General features: G+C 38.0%; 1 protein-coding gene across 3 annotated transcripts in view; it reads right to left on the reverse strand.

The window, feature by feature from the left end:
• The window catches only part of LOC306853973 (BCAS3 microtubule associated cell migration factor), a 252,960-nt gene that overhangs the window by 195,889 nt on the left and 34,964 nt on the right, over positions 1 to 22,107 (reverse strand). For all 3 annotated transcript variants that reach the window (XM_079391712.1, XM_079391713.1, XM_079391714.1), the window contains exons 12-14: positions 19,075 to 19,245; positions 16,393 to 16,486; positions 481 to 614 (exon numbers count right to left, since the gene is read on the reverse strand). In XM_079391712.1, the coding sequence (XP_079247838.1) occupies positions 481 to 614; positions 16,393 to 16,486; positions 19,075 to 19,245 (399 nt within the window). The remainder of the gene's footprint in view (positions 1 to 480; positions 615 to 16,392; positions 16,487 to 19,074; positions 19,246 to 22,107) is intronic.

Below are 22,107 nucleotides of genomic sequence, written 5' to 3' on the forward strand. Positions count from 1 at the left end.
CAAAAGAGACAGCAGTACCGTGTTCTGGAGCTCAGTTTTACCAAGTCTTATGTCTCTTGACAGTATTTAGATAACATGCAGGGATTCACCGACAATGAAAAGCATGTTCAAATTGCACATTTCCAGAGCCATACAAGCACAGGCAACAGTAAACAGTTGTGGGTGGCCCACAAAGACTTTAAATGATTTTGCTAATGATTAAAAGAGTCCGGAAAGGCAATATTTCATTTCAATAACTCCCCCGAAAATAGCCTGAGTGTACATAGGCATGTGCGTGTGAGCAAGGGATGGAACGAGGAGCTTTGAAGTATGAATTAATATCCCACACTGTCCATGTATTACTTGAATGCAAGACAGTTTCTTTTTGTTGTTGATACATCTTCCATTTTGAGGATACAAGTTTATGAGTGTGTACCATGTGCGTGCTAATGGACAGTGCTGAAAATAAGGAAAAGCTTTTATGTAAATGTGTGTTCTTACCTTAGCCTCAGTCTCTCCTCTGTGAAGTGTGTATAGATGATGAACTGCACTCTGGGAAGATGCCCATGGGTGAGTAAAGATTTGGAAAACATGGAAGTCATGGCCAAGGGTGTCTGCAGTCACCAGTAACATACCTGTAGATCAGAAAAAGAAAAGTGCCTTTTATTTCACCATTGTGCACCTTCTTAGTTCAACTAAACAAACATGATTTCCCACAGTATTTGTGACACAGGAAGTGATGAATTGAGGGCTGTGATTTAAAAAAAGTGACAATTAATCAGTTTTCTGAGATTAAGTGCAATTTTTACACTGAAAAACATAAGAACATAAAAAAATCTAAACTTTCAGAGCAGCATGACGAAAGGCACATACTTAAGAAAATATAGCTATAGGAATTGGTATAAAACATTATCACAGCCTCAGGAAATGGAAAAAAATATATAAGTGGAAAGTAATATAATGCTTGATTAATATGGCTCATTCAATGCAACCAGTGCAGCATTTATTTCTTGAGGCTACAGAATTGTTCCTCTGTGCTTTTTAAGTTTTTAGGATTTTCCCAGACCTAGTTCAATTTTCTTGGGATTTACCATTAGGATTTGGGAATTGGTGATGGGATCAAATATAATTCAGTCTTTCTAAATTGTGGCCTAGTGATAGTCCATGTTCATCTATCAATGAAAGTGACAGGAAGTGCCACTCGAAATATACAGTAGTGTATATTTCGTATACTGTTTTGAAAAAAACCCTTCATTTAAAAACTGAATGTTGTGTTTACTTGTGTTATCTTTGATTAATATTTAAATTTGTTTGATGATCTGAAACATTAAAGTATGACAAACATGCAAAAAAATAAAATCAGGAAGGGAGCCAACACTTTTTCACACCACTGTATATATAAATCTCATTTGAACATTTACTTGCTTTAACTGCACCAATTCTGGGCTTAAACTGAGAAGAACATACTGCAAGTCAAATATGATGGCACCCAGACTGCCGTCAAGTACTGAGCATTTCATGAGACACGTTTACATGGTTGTAAAGGGTAATCGTGTTCCACTGCAATTTGTGTTCTAGAATTAACTGCATGCCAAGATCTTCCCTCAGCTGTCCGGGCCAGACAGTATATGGATCTGTTTTAAACACAACCGCAGGAGAACCCAAGTGGAACCTCTGATGACAGGGCCTCTCATTTTCCCACTTTTATTTGAAGTTAGTGAAACTACAGAAAGTATAAGCTCTTACTGTAAACAACACACTTACTAAACCACACCAGAAAAAAACCCCCGAAGCAAACCTTCATGGCAACGCCATACAACTTATTCCTAAAAACAGTGTGACAGCGATACAGGCTATTTTCCACACACATGAAAGTCTGGTCACTACCGCCTTGGAAAGTTTCTCCAACACTACGATTAAGATGGATTTAGCCGCTGGCTCTCGATCTCACTGCTGTAATTTAAGATGACAATAATTAGTGATTTTCCAATGCTGAATCTCTAATGCCGAGTTCACAGAGGGGTTTAATTTGTGGCGAGCATTTATTGGGTGGTCTGACAAATCTAAAAAGGAGGATATAATCGGAAGATCAGACGAACTCTCGCACACATGACAATGGAACAGGGGCCGTCCTAGATGAGCTCATCTGTCCTATTTCTGCCGCGTTATTTTCATTTTCACACTTAGAAATAGCATCTGCTTTAGGTGTGGCTTTGCCATCTCTTTGAGTGGTAAGACAGGAAGCAAGGGGGATGGGTTGTGGCAACTAAGGAAGGGTCACGCTGAGATTGCGCCTACGAAAAAGAAAAACAGAGTCGGCCAGTGAATTAGACAGCGGTTAGCTATTTATGCTGTATCAGAAGACTAAACCAAGTTACGGCCTGGCCATAAACTAACCCACGCCCCAAATGAGGTGCCAAGCCACAAGAAGCATTTGCGTCAACTGGGAATACATAGAAGAGAGTGCCTTCTAATTATTGAGGCTACAAACGGAAGCGCAGAGTGATTAGGAGTTTAGGCGCTGCGGTATGTTTATCTGGGAGCTTCCTCTCCCTCACCCCGCCGCCTTGCCGCTCTCGCGCTCACCCTGGCTTTGACAGATGAGGCTTGGCCAGCTTGTTGGGACACAAGTTTGCTGATGGTACACTCTGTTCTCCACAAGCCAGTGGAGAATGGAAACCGAGCGCTGGGGCTTTTGTGGCCTTGTTGAAATACAGGGCCTCGCGAAGAGGCGTCAGTTGGTTAGCCTGTGGGAAGCTAAATTAAAAAGAGAGCTTCTCTGTGCTGGTAAGCAGCCATAAAATTTCAGGAACCTGAGATGTTAAAGCAATTTTTGACACATCTTATTTATAACACCTCGACGTAAAGGCAAAAGAGTAATTTGTAAATGGAGGTTTTGTGGAAATGCAGCATTCAAAAAGCATCAGTGTCTATAATTGTGTCTTCTGTGGGTGAGCGTTTTAGTCATTGCAGTAAAACACTTTAGCTTAAGACTCTTTAGCTTAAAAAGTTATTGCTCTGCTCTAAAATGGGTGCACTGCAAGAACAGTGTCCCGACAAAGTCTTGATTCCTGCTCTAACTGAATATAAATCTGAAAAACTTATTTAATAATTTTTTTGAATACTAAACAAATTTTGCTGCACTTCGAAACGGTGCCCTGTGAAAATAAAACAAAGAATTAAAATGTAGCTTTGTAACAACTGAAGTTCCCATTTGGGAACAAAGCAAATGATCTACAGTTCTGAAAATACCCTAAAATCTAATTTTAAAATGCATGTAAATAAAAGTTTTATGTTTGTCAAGTTAGCATGGTCTGCGTTTATATGAACTGCGAAACACATCGCAAAAAAAAAAAGTAACTCTAGTATATCCTTTCATGCAGATTTGGCTTCTTCATACTTGCATTCATCATATTGTTGTTCTCTCCTTAACAAGTCTTTAAACACAAAACATCTGCAAACCCTCCTCACAGCCATGTTTTATTTCAAAAGTGTCTTAGCCATTCTCCTCGACCAACTCGATCTCAGCAGCCCGACAAGCAGAGGCCTCCAACTTGGCAAAGTTGGAGAACTGAAACAAAAGTATCCCTTTCAAATTAACAACACTTGTCTAAGACCTTTGAAAAAGAGGAAATCTCAAATTATAAACATGTGGATAAACCTTTAAAGGGCGGACGCTGGGAATCGGTGCGCTCTAATACTGCAGACACGAAAAAAGAACAAATAAACACATCAATCACAGCATTTTGTCCTTGTGGCTGCCCACATGTGTGTTTGTGGTCCTTTGTGAGTCCATTGGACGGCCTCCTCTCCTGTCATGCTGCACTTGTGGAGGTGTTTATGAAAGCTGTGGAACACACACACACACAGGGTTGCACATCTCACATCAAAGCCGCCCACTCAAGCCTGGAGCGAGCAACACTCACTTAGTCCGGAGGCCACCCTCACTCCAACCATCAGATAACAGTACTAAGGAGAGGAGGAGACCGGTATGGGTCAACATGCAGTCAATAACTTGTTAATCTTTTACAGACTAAGTGAGAACTTCTAAAAGCTGGGCTGTTTGATCCAACCTGGAGGCGGCTTGTGTGTGTGTGTGTGTGCGTGTGTGGAGTCGAGGACGGGGTGGCGGATTGGGGCCTGGCGCGGTGACTGTGCAGTGTTTCGCGGTGAGCCGGGCAGATGTAATGCCGTCTCCAGTTTCCATTCCTCTGGCCAGCAGGGATGACTGCTGCAGATTCCAGAGGGGGCTTGCGAGCACGTCTCACAGAGTCGTGCGGCCAGGGATACTGTTTATCTAGGCACGTTGTTACCAAGGATATGCTCTTTAAACATGGTACACTGCTCCTGTGGGCATGCTGGCTTGGAGAGGCACTCAACGCTCTTAGCTACGAAACCACATCCACAATTCAATTGAGAGCTTTGAGGAGGGGGGGGGGGGGGCGGCGGAGTAGGTGAGAGGAGGAAAAAGGTGCCCACGGTTCATTGGATCCACATTCAAGTGTAACGAAGGAGAATGTTTATGTATTTGCTTTACAGCCAAACCACCTGTAAGCGCTTGAATATTAATAGCTCATAAAGGCCTTTTCTCGGCAGGAGGCAATCATTACTTTAATACAACACTTCAATGAAATTCGCCTTCTAGAGAATCAGTGTAACCAAGGTGACCACGAGGTCACGTCCATTAAGGAAGGATGGATGTAGAGGTTATCACTAGGCCCACACGGAATCTGGACACTTTTTTTACTCACGTTTTCGGAGGAAATTCCGTCTAATGATATATAATGATTAGGGCCGGGACTTTAACGCGTTAATTTAGATTAATTAATTACACAAAAATAACGCGTTAAATTTTTTTAACGCATTTTAATCGCACTTATTTTTGCTCCGCGGAACGTTTCTCACTGGATGAGTTTCGGCGGACCGATTATACTGGAGCACCAACTAGCGTTCAGACTTGCGTTCTCGTGGAGACCGGTCTTGCCCATAGATATATATACTGACTAGATGTCGCCTCTGACGCTGCTGTCCATAGGAACGATGCGTCAGCGCGGCCGCCATCTTGGGTCGGGGGAAGCCGCGTCTACTCTGCATTAGTTAACATTGGCAGAGAACTATCAACGATTAAAATCACCTTAATTTGCTTAATTTTCAACCGATTTTCAAGCCGTTTGGTTTATTATAAATGTCAGACATATATTTATGATAGAACATAGATTAATTATTTTACTTATATATATGTTTTATCATAAATATGTGATATATCATATACAATACAATACTTGGACACACCTACATAACTAATTAATTTGTTCTACAATGCACAAAACAATTACAAGGATGCTGATAGTGATATGAAAAAAACATGAATAATATAAAGTATATATAAAATATAAATAAATAATAGAGCAAAATTTAAAGAGTTAAAGGCAAGAGTTAAACAAACAAAGCGGGAAAAAAAAAAATTATGGACTTCCTGACCAACAGACCTCAGAATGCTAGGATGGGGAACCTAACATCTGCATCTAGGCAGAAATTAAATCATCATAAATCGTCCAAATCTCAAATGATTTTTCTTAGTTTTTTGGTTTGTTCCAACTGACAGACATGTATTTATGATCGAGTCCAGAGAAAATTGAAGCTTTTGATATTAATCTACTTCAAAACTAGGTGTAAGTTTATTATTCTTCCACTTCAGTGAACTTAAAATTAACTATTGTTACTTACCTTAGCCTAATCTACTGCACACAAAATGGCTACAATGGTGTGATATCCATACTTAAAAATACATGTTAATTGAAACATTTGAATTGTACTGGTTTATTTTGTACATCAGCAAGCCTGCAATACAATGACCCAGCGTAAAATGGTTATATAACACAAAAACAAACATAACGTGCGTACGTAGTGTGAAAACATCTTCCAGTATTTACAACAGCTTATTAAATGATTAGGCTACAGTATATAACAGGTTAACCATTCTTTGAAAACATCCAGTTCATGAAAATATCTACTACAGCACAAAAGTCCGGCATCTTCAGAGTTGATCTGAATGCTGGGAAACTTTGGCGCTTCCTTCAGATCCCCGACCCAAGATGGCGGCGATGTTGATGCATGCTTAGAGGCCCAAGGCGACATCTAGTCAGTATATATATATATATATATCTATGGGTCTTGCCAAGCTTCCTTGGAAGAACGAACTCGGAAGGACGCGAGAACACAGAACGCACACTTATGAGAACTGAGATGTACTGCATTCCTGCTTAACTGACCGCATAGTCTCAGCATAAGCAGCGACCAATGAACAATAAATATTACAAAATGTCATAACTTAAAACATTTCATACTATTATAGATATTACTTTCATATAATTGTATTGTTTTATTTTACAGCGTTATATGTTTTACTGTTAAGATTCATTTTAATATGCCAATAAAAATGCAGACTTTCTCCGGGTCTTATAACTTTATTAAAATTAACCAAAACAAAACGATAAATGTTTACTTTCAACTTGAAGAGCCGTTAAGTATTTGTGAGAGCGACTTTAAAGCTTACAGGCTTACGTACACCGGCCACCCACAGCGTCTTCTGGGATTTCTAACGGCTCGATTCTCTCAAGTCTGCACTCCATGCATCCTCAGTTTCAAGAACATATCCGGGCACTTTCATGCATCCTCTATACTTGCGTTCTTGAGAATTGGAACTGAACTTCGACGGTTAATGATGACGTAGAACGAGAACACAAGGACGCAAGATCGCTGAAGAACGCATATTGAGAAACAGCCAAAAACAAACCACAATGAACATGGACAAAGAAGCTGATGAGACCGCTTTGGTTGGCCCTGTGGATGGGAAATTTAAAAATCCATATAAAAAAAACTTACTTCTCACTGTTCTCAGGTCAAATATTTATATGCGATTAAAATGCGATTAATTTCGATTAATTAATTACAAAGCCTCTAATTAATTAGATTAATTTTTTTAATCGAGTCCCGGCCCTAATAATGATATATATTGTTGGGAAGGTTACAGATTAAAAGTAATTTTTTTTTTTAAATGTAACAAGTGGTGTAACTATTTCAATTACTTTAATAAAGTAATATAATTGATTACATTCAATTATTTTTTATTACTTTTCTAAATTTCTAATGATTGTTTTTAACTGTTAATCATTTTATGCAGGCAGGGTTAACCTACACTCAAAAAAAAAAGAAAAAAAAAAAAGAAGTTGAGCGAATTTAAAATTAAGGCAACCAGCTTCAGCAGATTTTTGAGTTCTCTCAGCTTATTTTTGTAGGAGATTCTCAACAGTTGAGAAAACTCAAAAATCTGCTGAAGCTGGTTGCCTTAATTTTAAGTTCGCTCAACTTTTTTTTTACAGTGTACAGTCATACTCAGTGATTACAGTCTTTTAAAATTCTTCATCACTTAAATTAAGTATAATAATTTAATTTTAAAGCACAGCACTGGAACACAATTTTTTAAAAACTGGAATACATTTTTATCATTCGCCATGGTGGCAACTTGGTCGCCAACGGCCGCTGTCGCACTTGTCGCCAGACAAAGCGACACGATCCCATTCATTTCAATGGAGAGGAAGTAGGCTCTGTTTCTCATTCATTTTTGTTTGTGTACGGATTTAAATTAGAGTTAGATTATATTTAGTCTTTTGCCATCAAAATGTTTGTACTTAGCAAGAAACCTGATTCGCTGTCAAGGCAACAAGTAGTGGGAACGCTCACTATAGCGACCTCATCGCCAGCCCCTGGCAACATGCAGCGACAAAAGTGTGAACGGGGCTTAGACAGTTTCAGCGGCAATGTGAATTGATGTAATTGGCAGATGTGATGCGCTGCAAATCCAAAGGAGAACGAATCAAAAGTATCAGAATAGCATCACTTTACTAAATGCCCTTAAGATAACAGGAGACATTGTGCACATCAAAAACAGGCAAAACAACAAATTAATTTTACAGAAAATATTCATTTTCATTCATTCAACCATTGTAATCATTAATTTTCATAAGTAACTAATTTAATTTTAAAAAATTCTCAGTAACTAACAGATTAGTTATATTTGTATATATATATATATATATATATATATATATATATATATATATATGTAGCCAGTGTATGTATGAATGTGTATATGTGTGTGTGTATCTTCATGTTATTATGTGGTGTTTAATTGGCTAATTAAGAGATGAAGATGGTTTTCATATGTGCGGCCACTGAGTTCTGGAAAGAAAAAAAAGTTTACTCTGAGATAAAAGTTAATAAAAAAAGTTACCCAAGACAAAATTATTTTCTTTAGTAAATAATTTTGTATGATTAGATTCACTCAATGTTATTTAAACCAGTCAGATTGTCATTCTCACAATATGTTGTAGTCCAAATGACAACATTATATACGATGCCAATATATATATATATATATATATATATATATATATATATATATATATATATATATATAAAATTGCATCATGTGACATTTGCCAAGTGTTAATTGTGAACACTGCCTTGTTATCCTCAGCTAACAATTTATGTAGCCATGAAATCGCTCTCGTAGGTTCTTGTTGTGGATCTGTCTACGGCCACAAAATGCAGTTGATGCTTGACAGCAGTACAAATCTATTTTACACTCAGCGGTGGAAAAGCACAGTCTCCTTGAAAAGCTTAGTCAGCCTAAAACAGGCCTTTGTGTGATTTTTGAAAGCCCCAAATAAATGAGCTAAACCGCAATCTCTAGATAAGAGTCTGACTGCAGAAAGGAGGAGTATGGAAAGAGAGTAATCCTTTCTCAGGAAACAGACAGTCGCTATAATCTCTTTCCATTTCAGCGCTCTCTTTTATTTTAAAGGGTTCTGTTAGCTAATTAATCCTCTGAAACATTTACCACAGCAAATAAGATTCCACAATTCTTTATACTGCGATTTAATGTTAATGCCCTTAATTTGGGGGATGACCTTAGGATTTTCTCAGGACAATGGATCATTCATTGCAGCTTAGGTGTTTGGAAAACTAACGTCGGATGTTCCTTGGGAATCTGGTGGAACTTTTGGAGACTAAAGTCAACCGGCCAACCAAACTAATTCAACTGCTAAAAAGCCTCTAAGCGTAAAAGCATAAAGCTGTCAGTAAAAACGTGGTCCACACAGGCAATCCTTCCTACAAAAACAAGCTAGAAACTAGAGGTGAAGAAGAGAAGTAACTCTTCTCAGGTCAAGAGGAATGAAGGGAGGGATCAGGGAGGATGCTTCCATTGAGGTTTTATAACTACAAACTGAGGTACAGACTTCACAAGACACTGCTTTTACCAGCTTTTGGAAACACCATAAAAAAAAAAAACAGCCAAGACAGTTAATTGTTGGACAGTTAATATGTCTGGAATTAGAATTGTCAACACCGTAGCTTACCTGACTAGAATTAAATTATATTTAAAAATTAAATTAAATTATATTTAAATAAAGATAATTAAATTGCAGTCATTTTTAGTAATTTAAGGACAAATCTGTTGGTTAACATATTTGTTCTACAAGGTCATCCTTGCTCAAAGCCTCTATTAAAAGTCAACTCTTTATTTTAGTTGAATAAAATAAAATAATTAGATTAAGAATTGGAACAAAGTTTAATAAAAAAATAAAATAAAATAAAAAAGACATTTAAAACAAAAAACAATCTATATGCACATCATCAGATTTCATAATGCCATTATAAAATAGAGCTCATGCTCCAGGCAAATTCCATTAATGTCCCGCTCTTCACTTGCAATGTGTATTAAAAGGCGACATCTCAGCCTGGGCCTTTACTCCCTGCTGACTGTCCCACTGTGCTCAGGCACGGCACAAAATGGAATGTGATACACGGTCACAGCCCCATTAAAACACACACAAAAATCTGTATGTGAATCTTGACAAATGATAGCTCCTAAACTCCACAAACAAGCTTTTTCAAGAGTTCAGATTCATCCCTAAAGGAACACTTTTTTGGAAATAGGCTCAACACTTTTTTCCCCTTTTTTGGAAATAGGCTCATTTTCCAAGTCCCCAAGAGTTAAACAGTTGAGTTTTACCATTTTTGAATCCATTCAGCCGATCTAAGGGTCTGGCGGTAGCACTTTTAGCTTAGCTTAGCATAGATCATTGAATCGGATTAGACCATTAGCATCTCAAATGAAAAAATGACCAGAGTTTCAATATTTTTCTATTTAAATCACTATTTAAAACTTGACTCTTCTGTAGTTACATCGTGTACAAAGACTGACGGAAAATGAAAAGTTGGGATTTTCTGGGCCGATATGGCTAGGAACTATACTCTCATTCCAGCGTAATAATCAAGGAACTTTGCTGCCGTACCATGGATGCAGCAGGTGTAATATCACTGCGCCTGCTGCACCCATGGTACGGCAGCAAAGTTCCTTGATTATTACGCTGGAATGAGAGTATAGTAAACTGTTTAACTCTTGGGAGTAGGAAAATGAGTGTTCCTTTAATTGCTACCTCTGCATGAAAAGGAAAAAGAAAGAACTGCATATTATGTCGTTATGTTGCTGTCACCATAAAAAAAAAAAAAGATGTTTCTTAAATATGTCTCTTTTTTTACATAACCTTTTTTTTTCCTTTTTCTTTTTTTTTTTTAAGCTTTTCTATATTTTCTTTTCTAGACAACATGAATCTAAAATCTAAGACACTCCAGCAGGGTGTTTGTAAGTGACTCATGGGAGTGGGTACTAGAAAGGCCACATCCGCAACAGACAAACAGGCACTTCAGATCACCCTTCCCCTTTAAGAACCCGTAAGCAAACACTTGCCTGAATGAACTGAGCCAAACTAAGCTATCTAACAAGAGCAGATTCCTTGATGCTTATCAGTTCCATGATTGAGCAGAATTACAGTGAGTCTCATGGGTCGTGAGACCTGTCCACCCTCGCACTGCACGCAACCGTACCCTGACACCAATCGCTCACTCTGTTATCGATTAAGACCAGTTTAGCGCCATTTAAACTTTGTAGAAACATCCTCAAAGGGAAGAAGAGAGAGCAGAAGAGGACAAGGAGTGAAAAACAGATACTCTGGCTAAAGTGAATCCTGCACGCCGCTGTTCGGAGCGGCATCCTTTAATTATGCGTCTATGAATAGAAGCTCCAACACCACAGCACAAGCGCCAGCTACCCGACTGGCCGCCATTTTCTACCCTCGCCCTTCTGTTTTTCGTCCAACACACACTGTTGAGTTGGATTTCTTACATAAGTGCTTTTTTTTTTTTTTTTGAGTGGAGGTTTGCACGTTCCAGTCAATGTCAAGTCGCCACATTGTTTCTTTTCAAGTCGGCCTTTTCCCTTTCTGAAATCAAAACCGTCCGGATGGAGCTGCGATCATGCCTGTGGCCAGAGTGACACTTTCAACTGTGGCTTCAACATAGTTAATTTTGGACAAGTCAGGCTAGGTGGACGAGGCTAAACTTCTCACTTAAAAAAAAAAAAAAAAAAAAAAAACAAGCCGCCGTTCACGTTCCTTCACAATGCTTAGGAGGCATTTCTTGCGAATCTCAAAGAGCTGGTTTTAATCATGTGTTAATGATGTCAGGAACGTAAATCACAGCATGGACATGAACAACAGTCTCGGGGAACGTTCAACCTGACCTTGTTAGTCAGCATATATAGAGGCTTTTTTCTGTATCGAGGACTATGGGGATTTCTTCCAGCCTTCCTGGTGCCAAACAATTTCATAACTCAAAACAATTATTATAGTCCTTTCGATTTATGCCCGAGCAAATGAGGTGATAACAGACACATCCCATTATTTCTGAATAAAGTTGACAGGTGAAGGTTAAACTGTTTGAAGTTTACAGCACCCCGCTGTTATCTAAAACAAGCCGCCCCAGAGCACTTTCCACATGAGGGCAGGGGACGCCTGACAAAGAGCCACAATGGGGGCTCAGCACTCGGGGGACCAGCACTGAGGCCTCCCTAGGCTGGGACAAAAATCTTCAGAGTAACCAAAACATTAAAGAAAGAGAAACCAAAAAGCTGTGATTCTCAAACAAAGTTCAGTATTTAACAATATTTTTCAGTTAGTTCAATTTAACACTCCTATTAAGGCATTCAAATAATTAAAAGTGATTATAAAAAACATTTACAATGTTACACAAGATTTCAAATAAATTCATCAAAGAGTTAGACAAAAGGGTGATAAGTTCACACACAAAAAGTAACAACTGTTAAATGTCTCGAAGCAACAAATCAGCATATTAGAATGATTTCTGAATGATCATGTGACTCAAGTAATGTCTGCTGAAAATTCAGCTTCAACATCACAGGAATAGGCTAAATTATATTTTACTATTTATTATTTTAATATATGCTTTTACCAACTGCGAAATATTGTTCGTATACGTCACTCAATTTTTTTGAAACTATTATCCATGCTTTTATAACCTCTAGATTGGATTACTGTAACTCCTTAAATAGCAGCTTACCTGCCAAAGTTATTAATCGTCTCCAAATGGTACAAAACTCTGCTGCTCGAGCCCTTACATTTAATAAAAAAATTGCACATATCACTCCCATCCTTCAACAACTTGACTGGCTTCCGGTGGCATAACGTATTCAGTTCAAACTCTTAGTTTATAAGACCCATAACGGCCTCGCACCTCAATACCTAGTCGAGTTAGTGCAACCATACGTTCCTGCACGGACTCTCAGATCTAGCAATGATAACTTGCTTGTTGTGCTCAAGTATAAACTCTCTACGGTGGGTGATAGAGCTTTCTGTATTATAGGCCCTAAGCTATGGAATAAGCTGCCCCATAATGTTCGTGCTGTCTCCTCTCTCCAGACCTTTAAGTCTCAACTTAAAACTCATCTATTTACTTTGTTCTCTAGATAACTCTTTTTACCTCTCTGCTTCCCCTTTTCTCAACTTCTGTCTATATGACACATGACCATTTTCTTGACAGCCTAATCCATGTTCATCATATGATTGCGAGACCTCTTGTTGTTAATTATCTGTAGCTCCTTGTTGTCAACACTTGTTTGTATGAATGATTGTTTGGTGTATTTTGTTTGCCAATTGCTTGTATTATTTTGTTAAAGAGACCTTGGGTTCTTGAAAGGCGTTATAAAAATAAAACATTATTATATTTTAAATTATATTACAACAGAAGTCATATTTCATTGTATTATTGTTGTTACTGTATTTTGATCAAATAAATGCAGCCTTGATGAGCATAAGAGTCTTCTTTCAAAAAAATCTTACCGACTGCAAACGTTTGAGTGGTTGTGTACATAACAAACATTAATTAAATAAATAATCATGAATATGTTTACCAACTTTTTTGTGTGTCAAAAAACATTTTAAAGCTCAACTCTTACTATTAATAAACCATTAACTACAACTTTTGCCTCAATAAAATATTAATTTGCTGCTTATTAATAGTTAGCAAGGTAGTTGTTAAATTCAGGGATTGGGTAGGATTAGCGATGTAGAATATGGTAATGCAGAATATGTGCTTTATAAATACATATAAATAACCAATACGTTATTACTAGGCATGCTAATAAACAAATAGTTAATAGTGAGAATGGGTCCCAATACTAAAGTGTTACCAAAATGATATATTACGTAACTCCTTTAAAAAGCTATCAAATCATAAACACATTTTTGCTGGAAGATTATGGCATATGATTGCTTATCGTCACAATTTTACTGATAATACTGCTAATGTGTCTCTCACACATTACACCATTATTCTCGAGCCCTTCACATAATTCTCCCTGCAGCATTTCAGATAGATAGGACGGTTATGTAGTCACACTTGTTTTTATTGTGACCTTCAATTCTTTGCTGATCTAAGAAAAACACACATTTGCACTAATATTTGTACAAGTTATGTCCCTGAGCAGGCCTTGATTGTTGACTGTGTGTTTGCTTTGTCCCGTGATCCATAGCACTTTTCACTGACTCATGAAGATAAAAGGACTACTGGGCTGAAAGTTCCAGTGCAGTTGACCATAGTGATGGGACACTGACTTCACCTCCACCTCCTGCTCCACACGTGCTAATGGGAAAAAGGTGGCTTGCTACTCTGAGGTCTAAAGGTTAACCAATAGCGCCACCTAGCGCCACCAGGACAATCTAATTAGAAGAGTGTAATTCACTGCATTTTATTCGCTCATCTTTTACATGAATCGAAAGAATGCAATGGTTCAATAATGCTGAAGAATTAGAAGGTAAGAATATGGGGCTTCCAAACTGAGAAGAAAGAATGAATAGGATTTAATAAATTAAACAGAAAAGAAATACAATTACTAAAAGCAAACAAAGTTAGTCTTAGTCTTTATAGATAACTTGAGAAATTACTCATAATAAATAATAACCTATATAATAATATATAGACAATTTTCTGACTTATTTCATTTAAGTATTGATAAAAAAAATCTAGTTTCTCTTAAAATAGAAACAGAAATCCTTTGAAACAAATGAGACATTGACAATAACAGTATAGAGCTGCAATTAGAATACATCTATTTTAAATAAAAATAAATTTAATAAAAATAAGTATTTAGTTTTATAATACAATATTTTACAATGTTTTAATTAATCAATCAATCATAAATTAATAAGTTATATGTACTTGTTCTAAACTCTTTGCATAAATCCTCTTTATAATATTACTGCACCCAAGCTCAGTCACAGCTCACATGCATGAGTTTTGTGGCATGGCTTGGCATCAGTTCAATATTGTGCGGTTGATACAGAACATCCATCAGGAATGTTTTGATGTACAAAGATATGCACCATTTCCTTACAATCTTTTAGTAACCCGATGCATAAATCATCTGCGCCTAGAGGTATATACTTATGTACACAATAACTCATCCTCAATGGAGTCTCCCATAGTATTTCTCAGTAAGGACAGATATGTGAAGGATTTCACTTAGGGCAATGGCTGTCATTAGCTTTCAGCACCTTCTTATTAGAAGGACTCACAATCTGCGACACACACCATACAATGAGCCATTGTGACTGGACTGGATATCCGGAGAAACAAACATGACTATATGTAAAATTGAAAAGTGATCAGATAACTGCCTATCAAAATGAGCCAAGATGATCGTTCAAGGGTGGGTTGAGGGCAATGATACCATTGTTTTACTGTATTTTTCCATAAAATCCAAGAAACAGTTGGAGCCATGGCCTAGTGGCAAAGTCATGGTGCTCAAGCAGGAAAGAATCATAAAATGAAATGAAATAAATCCTGAATATAAATAAAAATCAAGGTGCAAAATCCAGCAGGTAATGAATAACAGCCCTTATAATGACTAAAGCATGTTGTGACGTGGCTGTCTAAATGCGCTAAGAATTATGAGCCTGTCCTGCGCCTTCTGAATAGCACGGCTCTTCTCATCTTTAAGGTATGAAACTGTACCTGTTCAGAGCTTGGGGTATTTCATTTAAAAGAGACCTAGGGCTTTGTTGACCTCAATCCACTTCAAGAGAGACAGACAGGAACAAGATCAATGAGCAGCACTAAATATTCCACTACGTGTTAAGAAGAGACAAAAGGGAAGAAAGCGAAGGACGGATAGAGAGGAAAAAGAGGGAGAAATGACAGTGACCTATGTGCCTGGGGGTATATTCATCAGAAGACACACAATGGCTGCTTTTCAGAACAACAGATCTTAAGGGCCAAGCAGACAGTAACGCTTATGGAACAAGATGAGGTTACATGTAAAAAGGTGACATGACTGACACTGCCATCGCCTTCTCAAATGGGCCTTATTTTACACTTTTGTATCATTCTTTTTTTTTCCTGAAGTCCACTTTTAATATCAGATAACCTTTCCTGCATTAAAAACAGTCAAACTTTAGTTCACCCTTAGAATTAAAGGAATAGCTCAACCAAAAATAATAATTCTGTTAAATTTAAAATTTAACTTTGAAAGACCATATGGAAAAGCGTCATTTAATACTTACAGTTGTGCTCCACAAAAGCAAGAAATATAAAGGTTTTGAAAAGACATAAAGATAAGTAAAAGATGACAGAATCTTAACTATCCACTTGAATAGGTTGCTACTGTACCTTTAAGACTTCAATATGAAAATGCACTATTTTATGATTGGCTAACCTCCACATACCAGTGCAGTATAGTGTTGGTTATCAGAGCAGGTCAAGACAGCTGCAGTTTAGTTTATATAAATGATCTGGGTGAACTAGGAAGAGAACTCTGCATTGTGAACAGAATAAATATGCATTGTATATCAAACTGTTTTAATTCAAATAGGCAAGGGATAGCCACAACGTGTCCCCTTTAAGACCAAGTAAACTCCTGCCAACCAAGTGCTTTTTTTTTGTTTTGTGCTTTGGTAGGACTCAGTGAGGCATCAAAATGAGGTGTTCACTTACCACTCGGATTAAACGCCATGCAGGATATAGGCTTATCGTGTGCTGGAAAATGCGCAATCACTCCTTCTCCATCAGAATCCTCACTAACAAGAACCTGAAACATATACACCCAAAAAACACACAAAGCTACAGTAAGTTGACAGAGCTACATAAATAAAAGCTGACTTCTTGTTTACCTCACGTCTCAGTGTTTTAGACACATAGCTGGTCATTAGCTCTACAGTGGCCTGTGCAATCTGATCTTCACAGTTACATAAGATTTAATCAGTTTTACAAAGATGTGCTTTGGCATTTTGTTTAAAACAAAGTGTGTTCCAAGTTGTGTTCCATTGTATGGAGCTGAAAAGTTCTCCATGTGTGTTTTTTTTACTTTTTTATGATGATCATCCATTCCCCAACATGTCACTCAGCCTTAAACATGTTGCCCTCTTGCGGGTGCTTAACAATTATCCTTGTGTCTACTTCAATCCACACTGGAAGATTTTAGCTTTAAATGACGCATGTTCTGCAAAATAGTTTCATTATGGAAATCAAATAGACATTTTTTAAAAGATGTCCGCAAATATGTTGGTGTGTCTTATGAACGCGGCTTCAAAGAAATAAAGACTAACCCACATGACCACTGTGATCAATGTGCATATTCTGCCAAAGCCCACATCGCAACAGTTCTGTGTCAGACAGGAAGAAAAAGTGCAATGTTGAAGGAGTTAAAACAAACACAGCAGGAAGAAACTCTATAGTATCTCTTCACGTTTTGATACCCAAAAGAGATTAATAGCTCCCAGTTAAAAGAACTGTAACATGAATCCGTAATTTATCCACTCATGTACATTACTACAGGAAAACAAAAGAAAAGGAAAGAAAGAAAGAAAGAAAGAAAGAAAGAAAGAAAGAAAGAAAGAAAGAAAGAAAGAAAGAAAGAAAGAAAGAAAGAAAGAAAGAAAGAAAGAAAGAAAATAAACAATGTTATTTTTTTCTTTATTTATTCAATAAACCAAATATAAAATATATGAAGAACAAAACTAAAAATAAATGAATAAAAATAACAACAAAAAGTACAAAAGTAAAAATTAAATAAAATAAAAAATAATGAGAATGTTAATTTTTATTTAATAAACCAAATATGAAATTAAAATCAGTAGTAAAACTTTTTTTGCATTTTAAATATCAAACATTTCTCCAAAATGGGTGTAAATATTAAAATTCAATATAAATTCTGATATCTTTCAAATAGCCTATCAAACTCGAAAGCAAAAAAGAAAGAAAGAAAAAGGAGAGTGTGTTGCTCATAAGGGGCTATTCTCTGGTCAGTGGTCCTCCAAGTTTGCTCATGAAAGAGATTATAACTAAGCCCAGACATGAGACAGCCGGAGAGAAGAGTGATAAATCTAGCAGAGTGTTGCATTAAGGAGCAAGGCAGCTTTTAATAGGATCCAGTCCAAACAGAAAACAGCCTTGCTCTAAAACCCAGACATTTATTTCAGACTGCAAAAAATGCCCCTGTGACATAAACCAGATCGCTTTTATTAGGGGCAAAAACAGACAATGTTTTTCTGTACAGGAATATACTGTTGCTTTGGAAAAGGATTAGTGTGCGGATATCTCCAAAGAGCAAATAAACTTCTTGCAGGAAATACAGAGCTGCAAGAGCTGGATGATGATGATGATGATGAGGGGGTGGGGCGTGTCCCCTGAGACTGGGAGTGGGGGAGATGGGAAAAAATGCCAAGACCACTGCTGGAGTCACGGGAGAATGGCACTGACAGTAAATTCCATAAAGATGCTTTGTGTGAACATTGAAAACATAACTAGTCCGCTTTGGGAGGAGCACAGCTTCTTGTGAGGTTGGATTTGGAGCGGATGGCGATATAAACACAGGAAACCTCTCTTAGAAAGTGTTGACTCTGGTAAATCAGAGCGGTGTAGGTTAATAAATAAGCACAATAAAATCACACCTCTAAATAAGAGTAACATGTCAATCAGGTCGCGGTAGACTCTCCGGGGAATCGAGGGTTTAACTATCACATTTTTAACAGCCCACTAAATGGGAGGATCTATTTACATGGGTCAGAATCAACAGGATAGCAAAACCTGTTCCAATTTAACCTTTCTCCAAGTAAAAATCCTTGAACAGAAGAACTGCAAATATTAAAGTTAGCCTTTAAACTTAGTGCTCTATTAAAGTGCTCATGTGTCACACACCTACATGTCCTCTTTTAACACACATTCAGGCCTTGGTGGAAAAGGAAAAAAGACACCTTTTCCATAATGCTTCTGCAATGACCTGCCTGTGATCTCATGCTAAAAGGTTATGGTTGTGCCAGCCAAGGGGGAAACAGCCACAGGAAGTGGCTAAATCATGAGATCAGGAGACTGCGGCCTGGCACGGAGTCTATGAATGAACGGGGAAAGCATGTGCTCTTATGACAAGGTGATGACAAACCCCTTGGGCCACAAGAAGCACTAATACTGAATGAGTTATGAATGGGATTAATGGATTATTTATCTCGGATAAAAAAGGGAATGAATCCGGGTTCTTTCGGATCAAGGTCAGATGGATGAAGAAAGTACCATAAACAGACACACTGTTGTGATACTGTTGCGTGCTAGAAATCCCATCATTCACAAGCCTCCATCCCTGGAAAAAAACATACACATTATGTATGAGTGAGCATTTCTTACCTGTCCTTCTCCCACTGTGTGTGTGTCTATGATGGTGACCACACCAGGCTGGTGAGGGCTGCGGCGGGTGCCACTATGTGCAGTGCCCTCCTCATCAGGTGCCCCTGATGGCAATGTACCGGCGAGCTGGGTCACGACCTTACCCACCATTGTCAGGCCCGTCTTCAACGTCTGACAGGAAGACAGATACACAACTTTAAAAAATATTTAAAAATCAAAAAGCTGTAGTGGTATATGATAGTGATGCAGAGAATTTTTTTAAATACGAAACACAGAAACTAAAATTTCATTTGTACAAAAAGTAACGAAAATAAAGTTGGGGCAATTAAATTCATCTTTGGAACACAAATTAAGATATTTTTCCTGAAATCTGAGAGTTTTCTGACCCTGCATAGACAGCAATGCAACTGAAACATTCAAGGCCCAGTCAGCAGCACCACATGCATGCACCGTGGTACTCTTGTGAACATGCGTCGAAGACTGACACGGAAGAGAATAAATTGTTGAATTAAGAATTAAGTTATTTTTGTTTTCTTTGCACACAAAAAGTATTCTTGAAGCTTCGTAAAAGTACGGTTGTACCACCGATGTCACATGGAGTATTTTAACGATGTCCTTATACCTTGCTGGGCCTTCAGTTGCATTGCCGTCTATGCAGGGTCAGAAAGCTCTCAGACTTCAGCAAAAATATCTTAATTTGTGTTCCAAAGATGAAACAAGGTCTTAATAGGTTTGGAATGCTATGAGGGGGTGTAACGGCAGAATTTTTGGGTGACCAATCCCTTTAAAGATCTATCAATGCGTTAAATGTTAGTACAATACATTCCCAAGGTGCTGAGAACAAGACACCTTGAAATGCATACTAAATTTAATTAGTTTTAGCTTTTGTAAAAATTAAGTTGGAAAAAAGTGGAATAATTAGATGTTTTAAAGTAAAATGGAACCTATATTTTAATATTTAATAATTCATGCAAAGGGTTGAAAGAAAAACATGTAATTCAGCAACATTTGTGCCAGCTAAACATAAGTACTATTGCAACACTCAAATCAATACAGCAAACAATGTTCGCACATCCAGAGATTTTGTTGAGCAATGACCTAAAAAACATGTTTGCATCCAGTGTTGCTTGAGGCAATGTCAACAGACAGGTGTGTGAGTTAGCGGTGTAGGCTAACGGTTATTGTTTGTGCGAGTGGGTGTCGATGTTTACTCTGAGCAGAGAGCTGAGAAGAGATGTCCGATTTCTGGCACGGCAGTCAGTGCAGTGTCTGCCACCAGCCAGCGGCCCCCTCCCCTTGCCGACCCTGATCAATGGGGACTGTTTGGATTAGCACTAAAAACTCTAACTGCAGTGATTAGAAAACACATTAGTGTTGATCAATTAGGAGGCAAACGCTTCTCTTAATAATTGATGGGCAAAGCAATTTACACTCGGTCAGTTAGTGGGCTTGTCAGAGCATTCTCCAAAGGGCCCAACAAACACAGGCGCCATAAGGTATTGACGTTGCCGCTTGGCCTGAATGCCTGATTAAGCTCTCCGGGGCCTTGGCAGACAGGCACACACATAGAGCAAAGCTCACTCCATTAAGTGAGAACTAGAGGAGACCCTACTTAAGCTGTGCTATCCACTTACCCCAAACACAGTTCACAACGGCAGAGGTCTGAAAACAGAGCCCTGGGGCACCCCGCTCATGCAGACTTGCGGCTGGCACAATGACATCTCTCTTTTGGTCACATCGCACTCATTTACACAATCTGTGCCTTGCAAGAATTCAATTTTGCAAAAGACACCCTCCCCCTCGTTTTTTGTGATTGTGTTACAGGATTGATGGGAGATGGCCCCCTGGCCCCCAGACGGCCGCACTCAGAGCCACTCAGCACAGGGACCGTGTGTCAGAGTGGAGGAGATGGTTATAAATCACAGCCCCGTCTGCAGACGGCCTGTCTGCATATCAAGGCTTTTTTAACCTTGTTTTCCTCTCTGCTAACCTTTGCTGTGCTCCTTTTGATGTATACCGCCATTAAGGCTAATGGCACTTCTCTCACGTAAGCCGTTAGCGCTCGTTAGGCGGTGATCAGGCCGGCGGCCGGGGAATACAGATGTGGGCTTAATAAATCAATTAAGCAACAAGGAGAGGAGACTGGAACCATATGAAAGGTTAAGCACCAAGGTTTTGGCACCACTAAATGAACTCCAGTGGGTCTCTGAATCACTGAGGACTACGCCAAGACCGCTCTGGGATGCTATATGGTGAATAAAGTGAGTGGAACAGCACACATTATGAGCTTCATTTAGAGCGTAGCAAACAGGAAAGAAAGCATGACTGAAAATACACAAGTAAGTGCAAAGAAAAAACACAATTGCAGGAGCCAGATAAAACTTAAAAGGTTTAAACCTGTTTCCAAGGCAAGGAATCAGCTTATCATGAATTAATGTGACACAGCTAAGGATTACAGGGCCAATCGTGTCTTAAAAATAAAAGTGTGATGATACTGAATGTCCTTAAAGTGTAACAGTTTTAAATAATAATAAAAAAAAAACATTAAAAAGTTTGGCCAGTGTAATGAACAGTTATGATTTCATCACCATATTGAATGATTTTTAAACGCAGCGTCCCAACAGTACCAATCTGATAAATGTCAAATTTTACAAAAGAATGGCTGGTTTTAATCATAAAACAAAATGAATAATGCGAGAACGAGAAGTCAGCAAGACACAACTGAAATAATCTGTGCACAAATCATGCCACAAGTTTTGGTCAAACATGTGGACTAATGTGTCAATGTGGCCTCAAATCATATTTGGACACTAAAACCACTCAAAATATATGGAATTAGAATGGATGGATTAGACAAATAAATAATGCTTTTCTCTAAACTCGACAGGTTTTAACATTTTACCCTAAATAACCTATTAATGTTTTAGTGTCCAAGTATACATTTTTTTTTATAATTAATACCTACCAAAGTTTTTTTTTTGGTGAAATGCATTACTATAAAAGTTTGCTTATTCTATCTATCTGACATTTATT

The sequence above is a fragment of the Barbus barbus genome (assembly GCF_936440315.1).
Source record: "Barbus barbus genome assembly, chromosome: 34".
Taxonomy (NCBI): Eukaryota; Metazoa; Chordata; class Actinopteri; order Cypriniformes; family Cyprinidae; genus Barbus; species Barbus barbus.